Below are 19,614 nucleotides of genomic sequence, written 5' to 3' on the forward strand. Positions count from 1 at the left end.
GTTTACCGATGGTAGAGCATGTTGTAGAACCAAAATGATGGGTACCGCCGACCTGCCCATTCTTGTGGCGATGTAGTCACTCTTCATGGTTTGAAGGATGGAATCGTCGTTGTACAAAGGGTTTGAGACTTCAACCTCATGTTTCACGCTGTATGAGCGTACTATGTGTTTCGAAAGCAACGTGATGCTTCATGTCCCGTGGATTCATCAGGACCGATCCTCGCAACGTTCTTTATGATACAAAACATAACTCTTGTTTGCATCAATAAAAACAATCATTATATTCGATTAATTTTAAATAATGTGGCATGGAAAAATATGTTATAAGTAACAAGGACATTATGTATAATTTCTTTAATAGATCAACGACGACAGAAAATCTAGGGCATTATATTGAAATTGTCCAATTATTTGAAATGTTCACAGTGAATATGATTTGATATCGGAGGCCTGATCGCTGGTTGCCATGGCGACGCACAGCGGGCTTCAGCCTTCACCTTCACGTGTACGTACAATAACAAGGTTTGTCTTGTTTTGCGAGGACTGCGAGGCGAATGTTTCCTGAGAAACTTCATTTGGTTACGTTATAGTTTCTTGAATAGCTTAAGAATATCGAAAGGTTCAAATTATAACAGCATTATTTGTAATATTAGAAGCTTGCACGACCCAGCCTACAGACGACCGTCCTTATGGATTCACAACCTTTTGGTCTTTTCAGTATTAATTTTTGGGCTTGCGTCCGATTTAGTGCGAGATCATGATTGAAGAATTACTGGTGGCCCGGAGGCCTTTCCAGTTTCACCAGGACAGGTGGGCGAGCAAAGGCTCAGCCAGGAGGGGTGGGATTTGCTAACAGCTACCCGAGCGCCTCCGAAGGAGACCTAACAGCTCAAGAGCAGCTGCTTCGCGAATGGATCTACTACCGGATCGGAATCGCGACCCGCTGAGAAGATCCGGCGAGAAACTCAGCGAGCTGATTCATGGGTTAGGTTGCACGGCGAACTCTTTGTCGAGTTCGACGAGTACGGTTACCGGGGTCCCTAAGCCTGCTCCTAGTGTTAGAGCTGAAGGCGTCTAATGCAAGGGTTATTGGATCTGATGGATCCGTAAGGACGTGTCTAGGGCGTCGACGGTGACTGGCTCCTGCGTGATCAGGATTCGGGGAGTAGTCAGCGGCGGCACCGATAAGGCGATTATCATGACGCATAGCCTTATCGAAGTACCGTTCCGACGCTGACTTCATGTATTTCTGGATAGATTCGAACCTAACCTGCAAAAGCGGGATTGTAGAGATTGGAGAGTGTCTATGTGTGTACGGGCCGCGTGAGCGAACACCATACTCGCGTAAGTCATGACGGGCCTTATGCAAGTTTTGTAAAGTGTCACCTTGTTCCGAAGGGACATTTTACTCCGCTTACAGATCTTGGGGTAGAGTCTACCGAGAATAAACGCGGCACGGTCACGGACAGATTTTATATGCGGGCAGAATGTCATCGATGCATCCAAGGTAACGCCCAGGTACTTGACCTTCCTGGCCCAGGGTATGGGTTGTCTAAAGAGAGTAATCGGGGGTGTGAGATTCTTCCTCCTAATCCGGGAGGAAATCCGTGTGGAGCTTCTCCTCTGAAATAGCACCGCAGTACTTTTCGCTGGGTTGATGTCTATGCGCCATTTTCGGAACCACTGTCCTAGGGCTAGGGCTGCGCTCTGAAGCTTCTTCGCGATTAGGGACTTGTTTCTACTGGAATAGTAAACAGTCGTGTCGTCGGCGAATAAAGCTAAATGGGTCGGCGGCGACCGGGGAATATCGTTAACGAATAAGCTAAATAGGAGGGGTGAGAGGACAGAGCCTTGCGGGACTCCAGCTGTGAGGTCGTGGGGAGGAGCGGGTTCCCTCGACTCGATATCGAAAAGAGCGGTTCGACAAGAAGTCCCGTATGATGAGCACGAGACTATCCGGCACGCCCATGTTGAATAGTTTGAAAATCAAACCGTTGTGCCAGACTTTGTCGAACGCTTTTGCGACGTCGAAGAAGAGAGCTCCCGTGTATAACGGTTTTGGTCGATTAAGCCCCACAAGAATGTGCTCCGTGAGGCGGTGGACCTGTTGAACGCATGAGTGATTTGTACGGAATCCGAATTGTTCATCGATGAGAATGCCCTTGGATGAGACGAAGTCTCTGAGGCGTTTGTAGAGCAGACGCTCATACAGTTTGCCTAGAGACATGAGGAGGCTAATCGGGCGGTAGCTCGTCGGATGATTTTTTGGTTTACCGGGTTTATGTATGCCGATAGCGTCCGCTTCTTTCCACACCGCGGGAAAGATACAGTTCGCCATAGCGGCATTGAAAATAGATGCCAACATCACGATGAGTTGGACGGGTAGAAGTTTAATAACGCGGTTGGATATACCGTCGGAACCGGGAGATCCGCGAATCGCAGAGGCGCCCGGTGTATGTGGAATGAGCGAAGTCGCTCATTAAATGCTTCTGCACTTCTGTCTGAGCCTCTCCCTTGGAGAGTCGGGATAGGTAGGAGTAGGAGAGGACGTTAAACACTGGAATCAGACGCTCGGCCATCTCAAGAACGCCGGACTGACGTAGTCGTTAGCGTTGCTGATTCTCAATCGATCAGGGCGGTCGGCCCGTCAGACCAGACAGACTCATTCGTGAACTTTTGAAGCCGAAATAATATCGCAGCTTATAACTATTGGGAGTGATGTCCGGGGCGTTATGAAGGTCGATAAGGTCACCTTCAGCTTGTTTACAGACTCTCGCGAGGGGACAGAGTATTGTGATTTGCTATTGAAATGGGTAAAGTTTAATTAGCTTATCGAGGGGCCCGCCCCTCGGTCGGTATCGGGTACATGATTGGGTAAAAGAGACTTATTTAAGTTATATGAATGCTTTCATCGTAGATTGTGTATTTGATTGAATTCATTGAAGTTGATTCGTCGCTAAGACTACGTCTAGCTCATTAGGCTATGGACGTTTCAATTCTTAACAACCTTCGCCATTGTCCATGGACTGTCGGTATCATTTAACATTGCTCTCTGGTCCACCAGCCTTGTATAAAAAAACTAGAATCATTTCCAAAAGCGTTAGGGTGACTTTAGCCGCTGACAATGGAAGAAAGAAAAACTCGAAGACATGTCCCATGTCACTCTAGCGAACTATACACTATACATGACACGAAATGAAACAGCAAAAGCAATAATAAAGCTGGAACTACAACAGACGCAGAGTATGACGCGGACTTCTGGAATGTAAGCCTTTGCCTATATTTCGAGGCGACATGGCGACAGTGACATTTTTTCCCGCGCTACAATCGCTTTCTACTTTAAGAAATATTTTTACTAATCACCATTTCTTAATTATCACTAACTAGGTATTCGTTGTGATGCTGATAATGAAGAATACACGAAAATAGGATTTCACATCTGATTTCACATCTGAATAATATACTGCGATGCTGTGACTTAGATTGAGTTCAGTTATAGAGGCCCAAAGCGTGAAGGCAATGGTGCAAGATGTGTCAGTTAGTGCAATGTAAGACTAGCTTAAACGATAAAATGTAAGGGTAGCTTTCCAATGAATATTCGATGAGGACATTAACATAATCATTTGACAACCTGCGAACGAGGACGGGGCGTCGGGCGATACATAAATATTTAAAATCGACTTTAAATTAATTAATATAACGTGTGCTCAGGAATTATTGGTTTCTTTATCAGATTCTCTTGTTTTTTGACGAAGTTTAATTATATTTTTCTTCTGTTTAACACTCTTTTATTAGATTGGTATTTATGTATGTTTGTTTGCATATGAATGAATCTTTGAAGGCCATTTTCACGAACTTCAAGACGTCAGATTAATTGTTTAGAACAAATTGTCAAGTTGTCACGTCGAGTATCAACAAAATAAAATAGGTGCAATTAGTTATAAGTTTTTACTTTTTACCCTACATATGATATTAGATGTTATTAGCGACCCGCCCTCGCTTCGCTTCGTAAACATTAAATTTTATTATTGATAGCTGAGTCCTGTGATGTTACCCGCGGCTATTGTCGTACCGCGGGTGTCGCCGTGGGGCGAAGCTAGTCTAAAAATGTAGCCTAAGTTGCTCCTTATATCATCAGCTACCTATCAGTGAAAGTTCTGTCAAAATCGGTCCAGCCGTTCCAGAGATTAGCAGGAACAAACAGACAGATAGACAGACAGACAGACAAAAATTGTAAAAAATGTTGTTTTGGTGTATGTATCGTATACGGTACATATATTTATATATATTCATATGCATGTATTAAAAGCGGTTATTACGATATTACAAACAGACACTCTAATTTTATTTATATGTATAGATTCCTGCCTTTATATCAGCTGTATCATTAACATGTGTTTCTGTTATATACGTCTTTTCATAATCATATTATGATCCTTCATGTAGTTCAGTGCAGATATTCAGGGTATTCAGTTTCTTTGTGAAAATATTTTACTATGTATAATATTCCTAACGGTATAGATACTCAGATAAATGTATATTATTCACTCGCCTGCCATTGATCTCTGATAACAATCAAATCATATTACACATAAAATATGATGAAATAAACCTTACAAGGTTGTTCCTTAAAACGAATTTCAAATCATTGTTCGTGGGATTGTCATTACAGATTTGCATCAATATTCGTAACGTAAAACGTGTGGTCCACAAACACACACTCATATCTTGCATTGATTGTTTAGATTGCTAGGCTTTGTTTTCTTTCTTACGAGAGCTATGTGATCTGTCATTAGATTATTGATTTCGATGTTTAATTTTTAAATTACCCGCAATAACAGTTTTATAACGATATGCTCTTTGGCCCCGTATTCCATTTTTGTGTCGAACGAACGTAAATTCCATAAATAACTCTCACTGACGGCCGCAAATTGAAAAAAAAGTTAATTTTGACATTGACTTCAATGTTTTGATTTAACCTAATGAGTGCTTCGATAAATTTCAGTGATTTCTTATAAAATGAATAATAAGACCTATTACGATGAACAGTTTTTCTTAGATAAATATAATTCAAATATTAACAGGTGCAAGAAAAGAAAACATGATCACAGAATCTTTGAACATAACAGTAATTGTAAACTAATTGGTTTAAATACAAATGCAAAGAGAGTAATAGAAGTACATGATTCGAGTGGTATCAATAATGAAATTAAAACACGAGAAATTACAGATGAAAGTAACGTACATAATACGGAAGCATGTTCAACAAAAACATTCAAACGACTTGTCGACGTTCCGACAGAATTAAATGAGTATCTGATAGACACTGGAAAGTGCGCAGAAAAATCGACATACTGTCGCCCTGCCATTGATTACTACAGTCAAGCATTTGTCTTCAAAACAATGTCCAGGAATGCTAGATTGCAACGTCTACTTAAAAATATAGTGGTAAGTCGTCAAAAAGAGAGGGCGGAAGACGCTTGGAAACAATACATCAATGATCTAAAATGTAAACATGGGTATAATTCTAGAGCTGATGACTTCAGGGTACCCGAAGGTAAGGCCGATGACTACCCGGACATACGTGATTTGTACAATACACGATTTAGTTGGAACCAATCGAGACAATGCCAGAATTTGCTTGAAGATTTTTATGGATCTTACGAAAAACAGCAGAGATGTGCTCAATATGAAAATTGTAAACGAACAGAAAGGTCAGAGTTTGGCAATAGACACTATTGCTATCCTACTTCCTCTCACGGACGATTTATATTGTTGGATAGGGAGAGAGCTCGAAATTTTAGTCGAGGTTATTCCCGAACACCGCAATATAGGGATTTTCGTGGTAATACTATAGTCATTGACAAGGACCCCTATGATAGTCCTATAAACCAATGTAATCGTGAAAAATACAAAATTGATAAATCTACTATTGTACCAGAAAAAACAAATAAACAGCAAATTTGTAAGACTACCTCGGTGCAAGTAAACGAAAATGCTAATATTCCATATATTAATGGTGGTGATGAATCTGTAGAAAGAGACAGAAAAGAGAATATACTCCCAAAGTCCAGTAAAATTGATAAGGATACAGTAAATACTGCTATGGACCAAAATATATTAGGGAACATTGAAAGTAAATTGGATGAGTTAATAAATATAATCAATAAATTAATGATTGACATGAACACAAAATTTATTCATTACGGTAATAATAAATCGGTATCTACTGCTTGCAAATTAAGTAGCAATGATTTGAACACTTCTAGAAGTGAAACATTCGGGTTTTACAACACGGAGAGCTTAGCGTGTGGAATCTCTAGCTTTTCTGATGTTGGTACCAGTAAAGCATTAAAACTAAATTGTAATGTAGGACCCACAAAACTTAATAAAATATTATCAGAAGAAATAAACAAAAGTAACAAAATAAAAAAAGATATAGATGACATATTGAACGGCAAATCGCGATCTATTTCTCTGCCAAACAGTTTAGAAGAACCCACGAAAGACGTGTGTACGGAAATCATGGATTCATTATCAAAAGATACAAAAAACAGGGTTTCGAAGAAAAACAAAAGGTGTTTTACTATAGCGGTGAATACAGAACCAATCGGTTTGTTGGGGCTGCTGAAGATATCGAAGGAGACGATAAGACAAATCCTGTCGTACATGCCCCGAATCGACTATAATTCATATTTGTCCATGGTTCAGTTCCCCCAGCTGTCTAAGATCGGCGAGTCGGATTATATCTGCAATATTTGCGGGGCAGGCTTCTGTCGGCCGTCACAGCTCAGCGAACACATTCAGAAACATAATTTGGACAACACGAGGTAATTGTACTTTTAATTTTTTATATTAACCGGTAAACTATGTGACCGAGATGATTTCAAGCTGCGCCTTTGTCGCTTTTTGAAGCGTGGAAAATTAGATCGATTTTTAATGTTATGCAAAACGGTTTTCCCGGATCAGTAGCAGGATACGTTTCGTCGTTGTAAAAAGTGCTGGTATTCCCAATCGTTGTAAGTAGGTTAGTTAATGAAGCATCGCTTTATTACAGTTAAGCCCAGACTGTGGATAAATTAGATATTGAACGTAGCGTAGTGCCGTCGTCTATTATGATTACTGTTCTTTTCTTTTATGGGCGTCGATGTCTGCCCGAGAACACGGTTCATCTGGTCCGACGCGGCTACCGGAGGTCGTAGATAGCACCACCTTGTCTCTCCTATAATACTTTTAAAAATTTTACCAAACACACATGTCGGTTTACTTGTGAGCCGTAAATATTATACTTTCCACTAGTGGTAACATGCGTACCTCTCCGTATGCGTACACGTCCTCAGTTTTTCTAAAGGTCTTGTATTTTTTTTTATTGCTGAGATGGGTGGACGAACTCACAACCCACCTAGTGTTAAGTGGTTACTGGAGCCCATTGACATCTACGACGTAAATGCGCCACCCACCTTGAGATATCAGTTCTAAGGTCTCAAGAATAGTTACAGCGGCTGCTCCACCCTTCAAACCGAAACGCATTACTGGTTTACGGCAGAAATAGGCAGGGTGGTAGGTAACACCATTATTATTATATTATTGTCTGTATTTATTGTCTCTATGTTCTGTGTATACGTTACGTCAAGTATATGCTCTAGATTGACTGCCTGACATTGTCAATACCATTATAAGTCCCTCTTATTTAACCAGTCTTTGGATTTACAGCCTAATTTATGAAAAATTGTCTGCAGGAATTGCTGTGTTTGCCGTCACGCCTTGGATTCTAAAAGACGTTCAGCCTTGTTTTCATGTCGGTACTGCCACCAGCCGTTCATCAGAGCGTACTGCTGTGAGCTCCACCAGAGATCGTGTGCGAAGAATTTCGGAGTCCGGCACGCGGAAAGTGGTAACCTGGCTATGCTGACGTAGTTTGAAGAAAATACCTTTTTTGTATTGTTGGTCTTATTTATATTGTATTTATTTATATTTTAGATATAAAAGTTCACTTTACAATTGTATTTTTTTCCACTAGCACTTTCATCACTGCTAAGCTTAGTTAAAAATGATTACACCAAAACTAGTTGTGGCTTTAGATATTTATTTCTATAGTATGCTGGTAAATAAGCATAGTTTATTGATAAAACATCTCCAACCTTAGTCTCTAGCCTCGACCCTGTACAGAAAATCAAATAAACGTCCCAACTAAATACATTTGTTGGCAAACTTGATTTTACATAAACATTTCCCTCCGCCCTTGTCGTTAATTGGGCACGAGGGTTGTCTATTATGCGACGGTCGCTTCACATCAATCACTCTGTTTGTCAGCCGTCACGTCTATTGTGATGAAATGGGCATAAAATTCCAGAAAGGTAATTCTTTCTTCGAGCGCGTGTGCGTGTGTGCGTGTGTAATTATGTCAATAAGAGAGTATCGTTTTGTTGGAGCAATTTGACAAACGATCGATACTGAGCTGCTCTGAGCCCTGTGTGCTCACACCACACTCGAACGAGTTAGACAGTCAGGCCAAACTATTGACATAACATACTGACTCCGAACGGGATTTAGGGACTTAGGGTGCAGACATCCAAGGGCCAATTATTTATTGAACATTCAACCATGAACTCCTTTTTGACACATTGGACTCGAATACCAAATTTCAGCCGCTTCGGATCTGAGGAATTCTGGTTGAGACGTGAATAATATATACAGCACTAAACAGAATACTAGCAAGATTTCTATTCAGTTTTGAAGACACACCTCGTGGGTCATTTATTTATTTATTTATTTAATGTGGTTAATAAATATATACTTATTTCTATAGTTCCTAAAGTTATTTCTAATTCAGGGCTTGAGTTTCGTGATATTTCATTTCTTTTAATACATGTGAAAATCTTTGGTTGAGATAGAAAATCTAGTTGTATTATTATTTTAATTTAATTGTCATTCGACTTCCACAAAACTTTTCTAGCTCTTCTATTAGTGCAGGTCAAAGGACCATCTTCCATAATGCAAGTTGGCTCCTATACTACTTCTAACACATCATCTACTCGCAGTAGTTCTAACTTGATTTTCCAACTATGCTCCTGTTTTTTCGTATTGAATTATAGAAGTTATTACAGAGGCTCACGTGTCTAGTTGGTGGCTGAAACCATTCACATTGCGGTGCGGATCATGAGCTGGGCTGTTATAACTTTTACACTTTGATCTATTTTTTAGTTGTTAACATTTTTTATTTGCATTTTCAGTGTTGTTAACAATGCCAATGCTAAAATATGACAACAAAACATCAAAAACTATATAAAATATGAGAAATAATTGAACTAACAGCGTCTAAGTATACTGTTATACACGTTATTCTTAAAATATCTTTTGTATTAAATTCTTTACTGCTATCTGTTACTTGAATCAAGGGCTAATAAAGGTTTTGTTATCTTAGGCCTGTCATAAAGACACCCAAATATTGGTATTGTACTCTACATGGGACATATATTGAAGCGCTTGTGGCGCGTGCCTTGCGTGATAATCTTAAACATCAGTAAGGCAGCTGTGCCTAAATATGACTATAACGTAGTAATCTTAACCATAAAAACTTCTAAGAATAATGCCCACCTGCCATCTGATATGATTTTTATGTCAGGGCTGTGATAAAGACACCCAATATTAGCACAGTCAGTGACAAGGGTTCGTTTGTAGGGCACGTGCTCGGAGGGTGTCTTATCAGTGAGCAGGGAGTCACTACCGTCTGCGTCATTAACTCATATTTTTTATCGAGTACATAGAGTCTGGTATGCCTTTCTTATTTACTGTACATTGCTGACCACAATGATTTGTACATGATTTTTTAAATGACGTCCTTATTATGGTACCTTAGTATGGTATGGACAATATCGGAACATAGCGGTCGGTTCGAGCCGGTTGGCGGCCTGTTAGGAATTTATCCAAGTATTGTGGCGCTTGCTGATCTTTTGGGTGGAATGAAATCAAGGCGATAGGGAACTCAAATGAAAACTCCCTTTTCGCTCGAGATCGAATCCGACTCAGACAGAGCGGGCTACTTAAGGTAACGAGAAAGAAACTATTCTTTATTTCAGATCTTTCCATTTAACCATTTTTCGGAAAACCATTTTCGAAACTTTTGAAATTAAAAATAATAATTTGAAAATCTATCGCCCAGACACATACATACCGTATACATAATATGTTCCTAATATTGACATAATCACTAAATTTTAGCCCTACCCAGTGCGGTGCCATGAACGGATTGTATTCAGCTTTCCAAGTATTCAAGCAAGGAGTATTTACTTTTCTAGGACTACGGTGATTCCAGCGCCTAATTAAATCACTTGACTATGGTCTCCGAGCTGTGCTTAGTCCGTCACTGACGTGACCTTCAATAGCAGCTATTGTTATCTGTTGTGAAATCATTTTCATTTCATTACACACGTCCAAATTTGGATCCCCCGTAGTCTCTTTAACGATGGTCGCGTCTACTCCGCTATTCTTTTTGGTTGGTTGTAGTTGTGGTGTAGTACGGTACTATGGCAATCTCTGTAGGTGATCTTGTGGGAAAATAATTGTCTTAAATCGTACACGTTGCAGTTGTGTAGTATTTAGTGATCAGTATGCGGAGTCGGTGCGTGTCGCGGACGTGACGCGGGCGCTCTCCGATATTTGCATAGGTTTCCGCTAGACCGAGGAAACACATGCTCTAACACATGGACCTATTATAATAATATGGACACGTCTATAACTAAGAACATCAAATGTAAGGGTGCGCATTTAAGACGCGCAAAAGCGTGATTAGTTTAATTGCTTTTGGCTGTAAACAAACGGTATTGTTAAGGTTCATGAATATTTGTCGCTGTTCAAACAGTTTTGACACATACCATATTTAATCATTTTTAACAAATTGTCTCTTCACCAATTTGCAGCTTAGATGTTGATCACTGTTTAGTTTTTTTTTCTCGGCTATGACCAAGTGCCCCCTTATAGTTTGAGTATATGGATACACTTACTGAGTACTAACTAGCCGCGGAGCTACCGTTCTATTTGAGTACCCCACACTCTTGCCGATTCCTTGTAAGTATACTCATATCTAAGTTAATATATTTAAGTTAAACACTCAAAGTTAGCCCTGTGGTATGTAGTTAGTTTTTGACAAACATTCGTAAAGGCAATCAAATAATGGTAAATTAAAAAACCGTTGATTGGAGTCATCAAAACACCACATCCAGAACCTAAATTGTTGAAATTAGAAAGTTGAACCCTACTTTATAGTCTATTGGTGTGATGAGTATATCTCTAGTTTATACATTAAGATAATCTATGTAAGTCTGTGATTCCGTTTCCGGGTAATTGATAGAACGCTCTCAATTAAAACTACGTGTTATAAAACTGCTATACTTTCATTTAATTCAACAGGTTATGGGCCCAGGCCACCTATATTTATTAAAAGTAAAGTAGTAATAGTGAAAAGTGTAAAATTTCAAATATCAATACAAAACACTAGTTCAGTATAACCTCAAAACTCTGCACGTGTTTTCTTAATCAGCAAAAATGTCGTCAAATAATACGATGGCACTGATTGAAAAGCTGACTGGAAGGGAAAACTATCCTACGTGGAGATTTGCAGTGCAAACATATCTCGAACACGAAGAATTATGGAGTTGTGTCACCGCGAAAGACAATGAAACAATTGATCCCAAACTTGATACAAAAGCTAAGTCAAAAATTATCTTATTAGTAAATCCAATCAATTATGTACATATACAAGAAGCCAAAACAGCCAAGGAAGTTTGGAATAATTTAGCCAAAGCTTTCGATGACACGGGTTTGACACGCCGAGTGGGTCTGTTGAGAGATCTTATCAATACCACGCTTGAAAATTGTCTGAACATAGAAGATTATGTTAACAAGATTATGACCGCTGCCCATAAGTTAAGGAACATTGGTTTTAAAGTCGATGATGAATGGCTCGGGACTTTATTACTTGCTGGATTACCAGATATATATCAACCAATGATCATGGCACTAGAAAGTTCAGGTCTGACAATAACGGCTGATTCAGTGAAGACTAAGCTTCTACAAGATGTGAGAAACTCAGAGTCCAGTGCATTGTATGTCAGAAGCAAGGGGAATCAATTTGTCAAACAAACTCAAGATAAAACTAAAACTGGTAAAGGTCCAAGGTGCTATGTGTGTAATAAATATGGGCACATAAGTAAAAATTGCCGAACTAAGAAAAAGGAACAGAAGTCTAATGAGAACACAGATTCTGGTTATGTCGCCGTGTTATCTGCAACAATGAACAACGACAATAGTTGGTACATTGATTCTGGAGCGTCAATGCATATGACAATGAATCGTGACTGGCTATATGATGAAATTACACCTCCAATTTCCACAATAAAAGTAGCTAATGACAAAAAGTTAGTTGTAAAAGCTTGTGGAAAGGTAAATCTTAATGTTGTCAATATGCAAGGCCAGTTAGAAACTATCAAGGTGCAGAATGTTCTCTATGTTCCTGAGTTGGCTACTAACCTTCTCTCTGTAAGTCAAATAATAAATAGTGGTTGTCAAGTACAATTTGACAAACAAGGATGTAAAATCTTAAATAAAACAAACAAGCAAGTTGCAGCTGCTAAAATGATAAATAATATGTACAGGCTAGTTACACACAGTGTTCCAGCATACACATCAGCTTCAACAGAGAATGATTCTTATTTATGGCATCAGAGAATGGCACATTTAAATTTTGAAGATTTAAATAAACTATCAGAAAGTGCAGGAGTCAAATTAGAAAATACAGACAAAGTGATATGTATCTCATGTTTGGAAGGGAAGCAGACAAGATTTCCATTCCCTTCAGAAGGTTCCAGAGCACAAGCAAAGCTAGAACTTATTCACTCTGATGTCTGTGGTCCAATGGAGACACTGTCTATGGGAGGAGCTCGCTACTTTCTTACATTCATCGATGATTTTACGAGGAAAGTATTTGTATATGTTTTAAAAAGAAGATCTGAAGTATTCCAAAAATTTCAAGAATTTAAAGTATTAGTTGAAAATCAACTTGATTTGACAATAAAAACTCTCCGCACAGATAATGGGGCTGAGTACTTGAGCAATGAATTTCAAGGTTTTCTTAAGAAATCTGGAATTATACATCAAACCTCCACTCCGTACTCGCCACAACAAAATGGTTTAGCGGAAAGAATGAACCGCACATTGTTAGAAAGAGCCAGATGTATGCTTTTAAATGCAAAACTTCAGAAGCATTATTGGGCAGAAGCTGTATCAACTGCAGCTTACATCACCAATAGATGTCCAACAAGAGCTTTAGCCTTTTTAACACCGGAAGAAATGTGGAGTGGTAAAAAGCCAGATATCACACATATGAAAATTTTTGGCTGTGAAGTGATGGTACATGTTCCTAAAGAAAAAGCTAAGAAGTGGGACTCAAAGACAAATAAATTGATATTCATTGGATATGGTGAACAAACCAAAGGATACAGGCTTTTAGATCCCAAAACAAGAAAAATCATTATAAGCAGAGATGTGATTTTTCTAGAAAGCTCAGTAAAAAGAAATTATGCTGTGGTACCTTTATCAGCATCAGTCCCAAATACCTGTGAAGATACTTCTGTGACTGAAAGTGACACAACTTTACAAAATTTATCTGAAAGCATTGAAGGTATTAAGAATGAATCCAGTGATGATTTTTACTCAGATGAAGGATCTTTGTATGAACCAGAGATAAATATAGATCACCAGGAAGTAATGTCAAATGTAACTACAAGATCTAAAGCAAGACTGTGTCAAATGCAAGGAAATACCTATATGTGTAGAAAAGAAATTGTAGGACAGGAAAATATCCCAGAAACATATGATGAAGCTATATCTATTGAGAATGCTAATGCTGCAAAATGGAAACAATCAATTGAGGAAGAACTACAAGCACATGCAAAGAATAAAACTTGGCAATTAATTATGAAACCTGAAGGAGTGCGAGTGATTGGCTGTAAATGGGTCTTCAGAATAAAAGATGACCCATCGGGTCCATGTTTTAAGTCAAGGCTATGTGCTAAAGGCTGTAGCCAGAAACAAGGCATTGATTATAAAGAGATATATTCTCCTACAGTGAGGTATGATTCAGTTAGAGTTTTACTTTCAGAAGCAGCACAACATAATTTGAATATAATTCAGTTTGATGTCAAAACTGCATTCTTATATGGTGATGTCAAAGAAGACATATATATGTTACCGCCTGAAGGTTTGGATACTAATGCAAATATGGTATGTAAACTCAATCGTTCTCTTTATGGCCTTAAACAAGCACCACGGTGTTGGAACCAAAAGTTTGACGCCTCACTGAAGAAATTTGGTTTCAACAATAGTCATGCAGATAGGTGTTTGTATATTGGAAAAGTAAACCAGAACAAAGTTTATTTATTATTGTATGTTGATGATGGGCTTATACTTTCTAAGTCAAAGGATTCATTAAATACAGTAATGCAAGAATTAAAGCAAAATTTTGAAATAAAACAGTGTGATTCAAATAATTTTGTAGGATTACAAATTGAAAAATCTGAAAAATATGTCTTTATTCATCAGTCAAAATATATTGAGAGACTATTGTATAAATATAACATGCAAGATGCGAACTGCAATAATATCCCAGTAAGTCCACACACCATTCTGGAGAAAAGCACTGAGTATGTGGACAAGAATATTCCATACCGAGAGGCAGTTGGATCACTAATGCATCTAGCTGTGGTAAGCAGACCTGACATCATGTATGGAGTTAGTCTGGTAAGCAGATATCTTAATTGTTTTGATCACACTCACTGGAATGTAGTCAAGAAAATAATGAAATATTTAAAAGAAACTAAGGACTATGGCATTTGTTACACATCATCTCAGCAAAATAAAATTGAAGCTTATAGTGATGCTGATTTTGCTAAAGATAGTGCCACCCGAAAATCATTAACTGGGTATGTGTTCATTAAAAATGGAGCCGCCATAACATGGGCAACACAACGTCAGCAAAGTGTTGCTTTATCCACCACAGAGGCAGAATTTATGGCTGCTTGCTCTGCGACAAAAGAAGCTTTGTGGTTAAAGAGAATGTTATTAGATATTGGTGAATTTAATCAAGATTCTATATGCTTAAATATGGACAATCAAAGTGCAATCTGTTTAATTAAAAATGTGGACTATCACAAACGCTGTAAGCACATTGATGTTAAATATAATTTTATTAAAGAAAAATATAATGAAAAACATATAGATTTAAATTATGTTTGTACTAAAGAACAATATGCTGATATATTCACTAAAGCTCTGCCTAGGGATAAGTTTCAGTATCTTAGGAGTAAGCTTGGTATTAAGAAATTGAAATAGTTTGTTAATACTGTATTAAACTTAATATAAGCTTTGGTCAGTTTGATGACTTAATTGTGTTTTAAGTTCAGATTGTTTTATATGTTCTAATGATATCTATGTATTTAAGTTAGAGGGTTCAAATTTGGTGAGAGTGTTGAAATTAGAAAGTTGAACCCTACTTTATAGTCTATTGGTGTGATGAGTATATCTCTAGTTTATACATTAAGATAATCTATGTAAGTCTGTGATTCCGTTTCCGGGTAATTGATAGAACGCTCTCAATTAAAACTACGTGTTATAAAACTGCTATACTTTCATTTAATTCAACATAAATAAACTCTTTTTTAAATGTTACATGCTTCTATCACTCATTGGCCGACTTTACTAAAACGGCAAATTTTCAGTAATTTTGTTTTTTAAAATGTCACGCAAATCAAATACATAACAGTGGTTTGATGAAAGGAATATGATACGGAATAAAAAGTGAGCTCTTCTGTAAACCTAGAGGTACTTAAGCAGTCAATGACGCTCATGGACATCAGCACAACGAAGACGTTACTAATCGCGAAAAACTTTTATTAAACTAACTTTTTAAGAAAGACGCGTTTTACGTCTTGAGAGATATCGCGGAGGACAGCAATTCCAGAGACAGCCGTTGTTTAAAAAAAGATTTCTGGGATTGCACTGTGGAAGATTTAAGTTTCCAGTTTGGTTTTTTTTTCCTACCTAAGCTGATAGCCTTGAGAAGCTATTTCAGCGGAACCTTAACTAGTAGGTGAGCTCACGGGGCTCAAACCTGACGACGTTGCTAGCACGAACCCTAGCAAGAGACGTGCTTCGCAGAATCTACCACCGGATCGGGAACGCGACCCACTGAGAAGATCCGGCGAGAAGCTCAGTGGGCTGAGCGAGTTTGGTATGACCTGTGTTCCAGCGAAAGACAATAAACTCCTTTCGTTTATATATGTATAGGTATGTACACCCGTGTGAAGTGCACGGTCGCGGTTAGCCTTTTTTTTTCATTTTCCACCTCAAGAAGACCAGCATTTACATTGTTGTAGGTTGATCCTTCTACTAATTAATACTAAATACTAAATTATTTAAATATCGTGTTTCTCCAGACAAGCTATGTGTAGTCCATGTCAACAATGGACATCCCGAGGCTCGGATCCTGTTGAATCATATTTCATCACCTGAGAGCTCGCAGGAAGCCATCACAGTGCCACACATCTTATTTGACTTTGCTTACATTTTTGTACTTTTTATGTCACATGTCACATGTTTGGTTATTTATTGCATAGGTGGCCCATTTCGTGTTATGGTTATCGGACTCATGAATTCCGTCACCCGTTTGAATTCATGAGGTCGCAGTCTAAGTCGTGTTATATAACACGTCCCACCGCGCTAAACACTACAAGTTTAATTTTAATTACACGATGTCGTGTCTTCGTCCTGGAAGTCAATCATGAACATGTCATTGTGTTAAATACGTATGTATCGGGTATATCTTTTTAAAATTGGTACGTGCTTGCGGGATCTGCATACGATTCTGCATATCGCAATTTAATCTCGGTTTTATGTGTTGCTATATTTTCGTACAATTATATTATATTATGCTGTGGAGGATCACTAAGCAGACACCAATGGAGAAGGAGATCCTTACGCGGAAGTGGCATCGGATTGGTCACTTTTTGAGAAAGCCCGATACCCCCTATCAAAGATAGCACTGATCTGGAAAGGGTCTGGCAAAAGGAAGAGAGGCCGCCCCAGAACAACTTGGCGTCGCTCGGTGGAGCAGAAGCTAGGGGTCTTGGGCACGACGTGGGAGGAGCTGGAACGGACTGCCCAAGACCAATGTAAATGGAAATATTTGATTCGAGCCCTACACCCCAGTAGAGGGTAATAGGAAAGAATGATGATGATGATGATATTATATTATTGGTGGTAGGACCTCTTGTGAGTCCGCACGGGTAGGTACCACCGCTCCGCCTATTTCTGCCGTGAAGCAGTAATGCGTTTCGGTTTGAAGGGTGGGGCAGCCGTTGTAACTATATACTGAGACCTTAGAACTTATATCTCAAGGTGTGTGGCGCATTTACGCTGTAGATGTCTATGGGCTCCAGTAACCACTTAACAGCAGTTGGGCTGTGTGAGCTCGTCCACACATAAAAGCAATTAAAAAAAAAAAATTGTAGGTATGCTCATTGACACTTCCTTTAGCTGCATTTTGAAACTGTGATGATTTAATTGAATTTATATTTACGCATATTTACGTAATTTATATATTTTAACTTATCTATACATAAGTTTAAATATGTAATACTAATGGAACTTATGTAAAATGAGTTGAATTCAAACTCCTTTCAGATATTGTTGAAAGTTCTGAAATCATTAAAAAGTAAGTAAGTACATCGAGTAAATATCAACTCAGGTAGGGATCCACAAACAATGTGAAGTTTAATTTGTTATTTATATACCATTCTAAATATCAATGATATTGTTCAAGCGGACAAAAGTAATTGTCTTGTACAGTATCAATGTTAGAACAATATCAATGGAATTTTATAAACTGTAAACATTTGATATACGTTGACCGGCAGACGAGCGTTCAGCTCACTCGGTACGAAGTGGTCACTGAAGCCCGTGAACATTATAACGCGCACTTATTAGGTCATCTACTTTGAAACATTCTCAATGATATTGCAATTATATCGCATAGGGATTGCATCGCTTACACGCTGGAAGAGTTGCTCGCACGGTGGCTAAAAGACAGGGCTCCGGTATTGACCCGCGTGAGCTGTGACCGCACACGACACTGCCCAAAATATTGATTAGTCCACATTTGATGATATAATTAAGAGCGATGTAAAAACTCGTCTACTATCGCGTTCTTATCGTCCGATCAGGGGGCGGCGGTGGTCACTGCGCCGCCGTAGATGGTCAGAGGCGCCCTCTGCAGTTATTACGTAGACTTAGAATCAATGGAATGGACCTTTGGTGTGCTTTTTGTTATTTGTGCTTATAGTGCTTACGGGTGTTTAAAAGGATTTGTTGTCGGCAGTTTGCAATAAACTTAGATTTAATGCTGATAATTGAAAAGTAATCTATATTTTTTAATTGCTCTGGGGTTGAGTACGCAGCGTGATCACAGCACTCCGACTTGAAGATCACGACTAAAGCATGGTATAAGACACAGAGCTCCTCGTGGGATTGACATCTAATGCGTATATATTTTTAGAATAAATGCCTCAAGTTGAAAGTTTTCGTTAATGGTTAGTACTAACAGTACCTGATACCGAAAGCGCGTGGGCTTGAGATTGTGCTCTACACACACGGCAACAGTGCGGGAAGACACTTGTCCAGTGCTCGGCAGCGCAGACCTGTGGCTTCTAGTGCACATTACGCTCAATGAACTCATTCAACAATATTTAGTAAGTTTTGCGTGTGACGCAGACGTACGTATTTGGAGAAGATCAACCTCTGAATTTCTTGTTGATGACAAAAAGATACTTTGTAGTGAAAATGTATTACGAATCGGTTGTAGTCACGGAGATGTAAAAGCGCCTGTGCTCCACTCTGATTAAACACTTTTTGATGATTTTCTTGTTTTCTCATTCTTTGATCGTGTCTAAAGTTAAATTTAATAGAGAGCTCATAGATATTCTAGTATGAACGGAGATGTAGATCGTTGGTTGTGTGGCGCAAGGCTCCGGCCTCCCGTACCGGTTTTTATTCGTTTTTGCGTGAGTTTGGGACTCTGAGCGAGAACCGATGTATTGTCTTCTGAGAACTGGTTATGTGCATGTATTATAGAAACAAGATTTGGATGTGGCAGTTTCGAATGAATATTAATCTAGCTACTTAAAGGTTTTTTTTATTGGTTTGATGAGTGGATGTGCTCACAGCCCACCTGGTGTTAAGTGGTTACTGGAGCCCATAAACATCTACAACGTAAATGCGCCACCCACCTTGAGATATAAGTTCTAAGGTCTCAAGTATAGTTACAACGGCTGCCCCACCCTACAAACCCAAACGCATTACTGCTTCACGGCAGAAATAGGCAGGGTGGTGCTACCTACCCGCGCAGACTCACAAGAGGTACTACCACCAGTAAAACAGTCTCCTACGTGTTTTTGACACCCATAATAATCAAAAATCCCTACTTGGGTCCGTTGAACATAGAACACTTATACCATAACATTGAAATACGCTAACTCACAAACCACCTACAACGTAAATGCGCCA

General features: G+C 38.8%; 2 protein-coding genes across 10 annotated transcripts in view; one reads left to right on the forward strand and one right to left on the reverse strand.

Annotated features, from left to right (window-relative positions):
* Nucleotides 1–19,614, reverse strand: part of esn (espinas) — a 366,713-nt gene that overhangs the window by 25,218 nt on the left and 321,881 nt on the right. The gene's annotated exons all lie outside the window — the stretch shown is intronic.
* On the forward strand, nt 4,914–8,300 carry LOC114249082 (uncharacterized). Its single transcript, XM_028182559.2, has 2 exons — nt 4,914–6,830; nt 7,740–8,300. The coding sequence occupies exons 1-2, from the start codon at nt 5,020–5,022 to the stop codon at nt 7,915–7,917; spliced, it is 1,989 nt and encodes a 662-aa protein (XP_028038360.2). The 5' UTR covers nt 4,914–5,019; the 3' UTR covers nt 7,918–8,300.

The sequence above is a fragment of the Bombyx mandarina genome, chromosome 19 (genome assembly GCF_030267445.1).
Source record: "Bombyx mandarina strain Sakado chromosome 19, ASM3026744v2".
NCBI classification, from domain to species: Eukaryota; Metazoa; Arthropoda; class Insecta; order Lepidoptera; family Bombycidae; genus Bombyx; species Bombyx mandarina.

What these genes read in the sequence shown, in the direction of transcription:
- LOC114249082 (XM_028182559.2), top strand. Translation starts at nt 5,020, where the DNA reads ATGAATAATAAGACCTATTACGATGAACAGTTTTTCTTAGATAAATAT. An exon ending in CATAATTTGGACAACACGAG is followed by an intron (nt 6,831 to 7,739) that starts GTAATTGTACTT and finishes AATTGTCTGCAG; the next exon opens with GAATTGCTGTGTTTGCCGTC.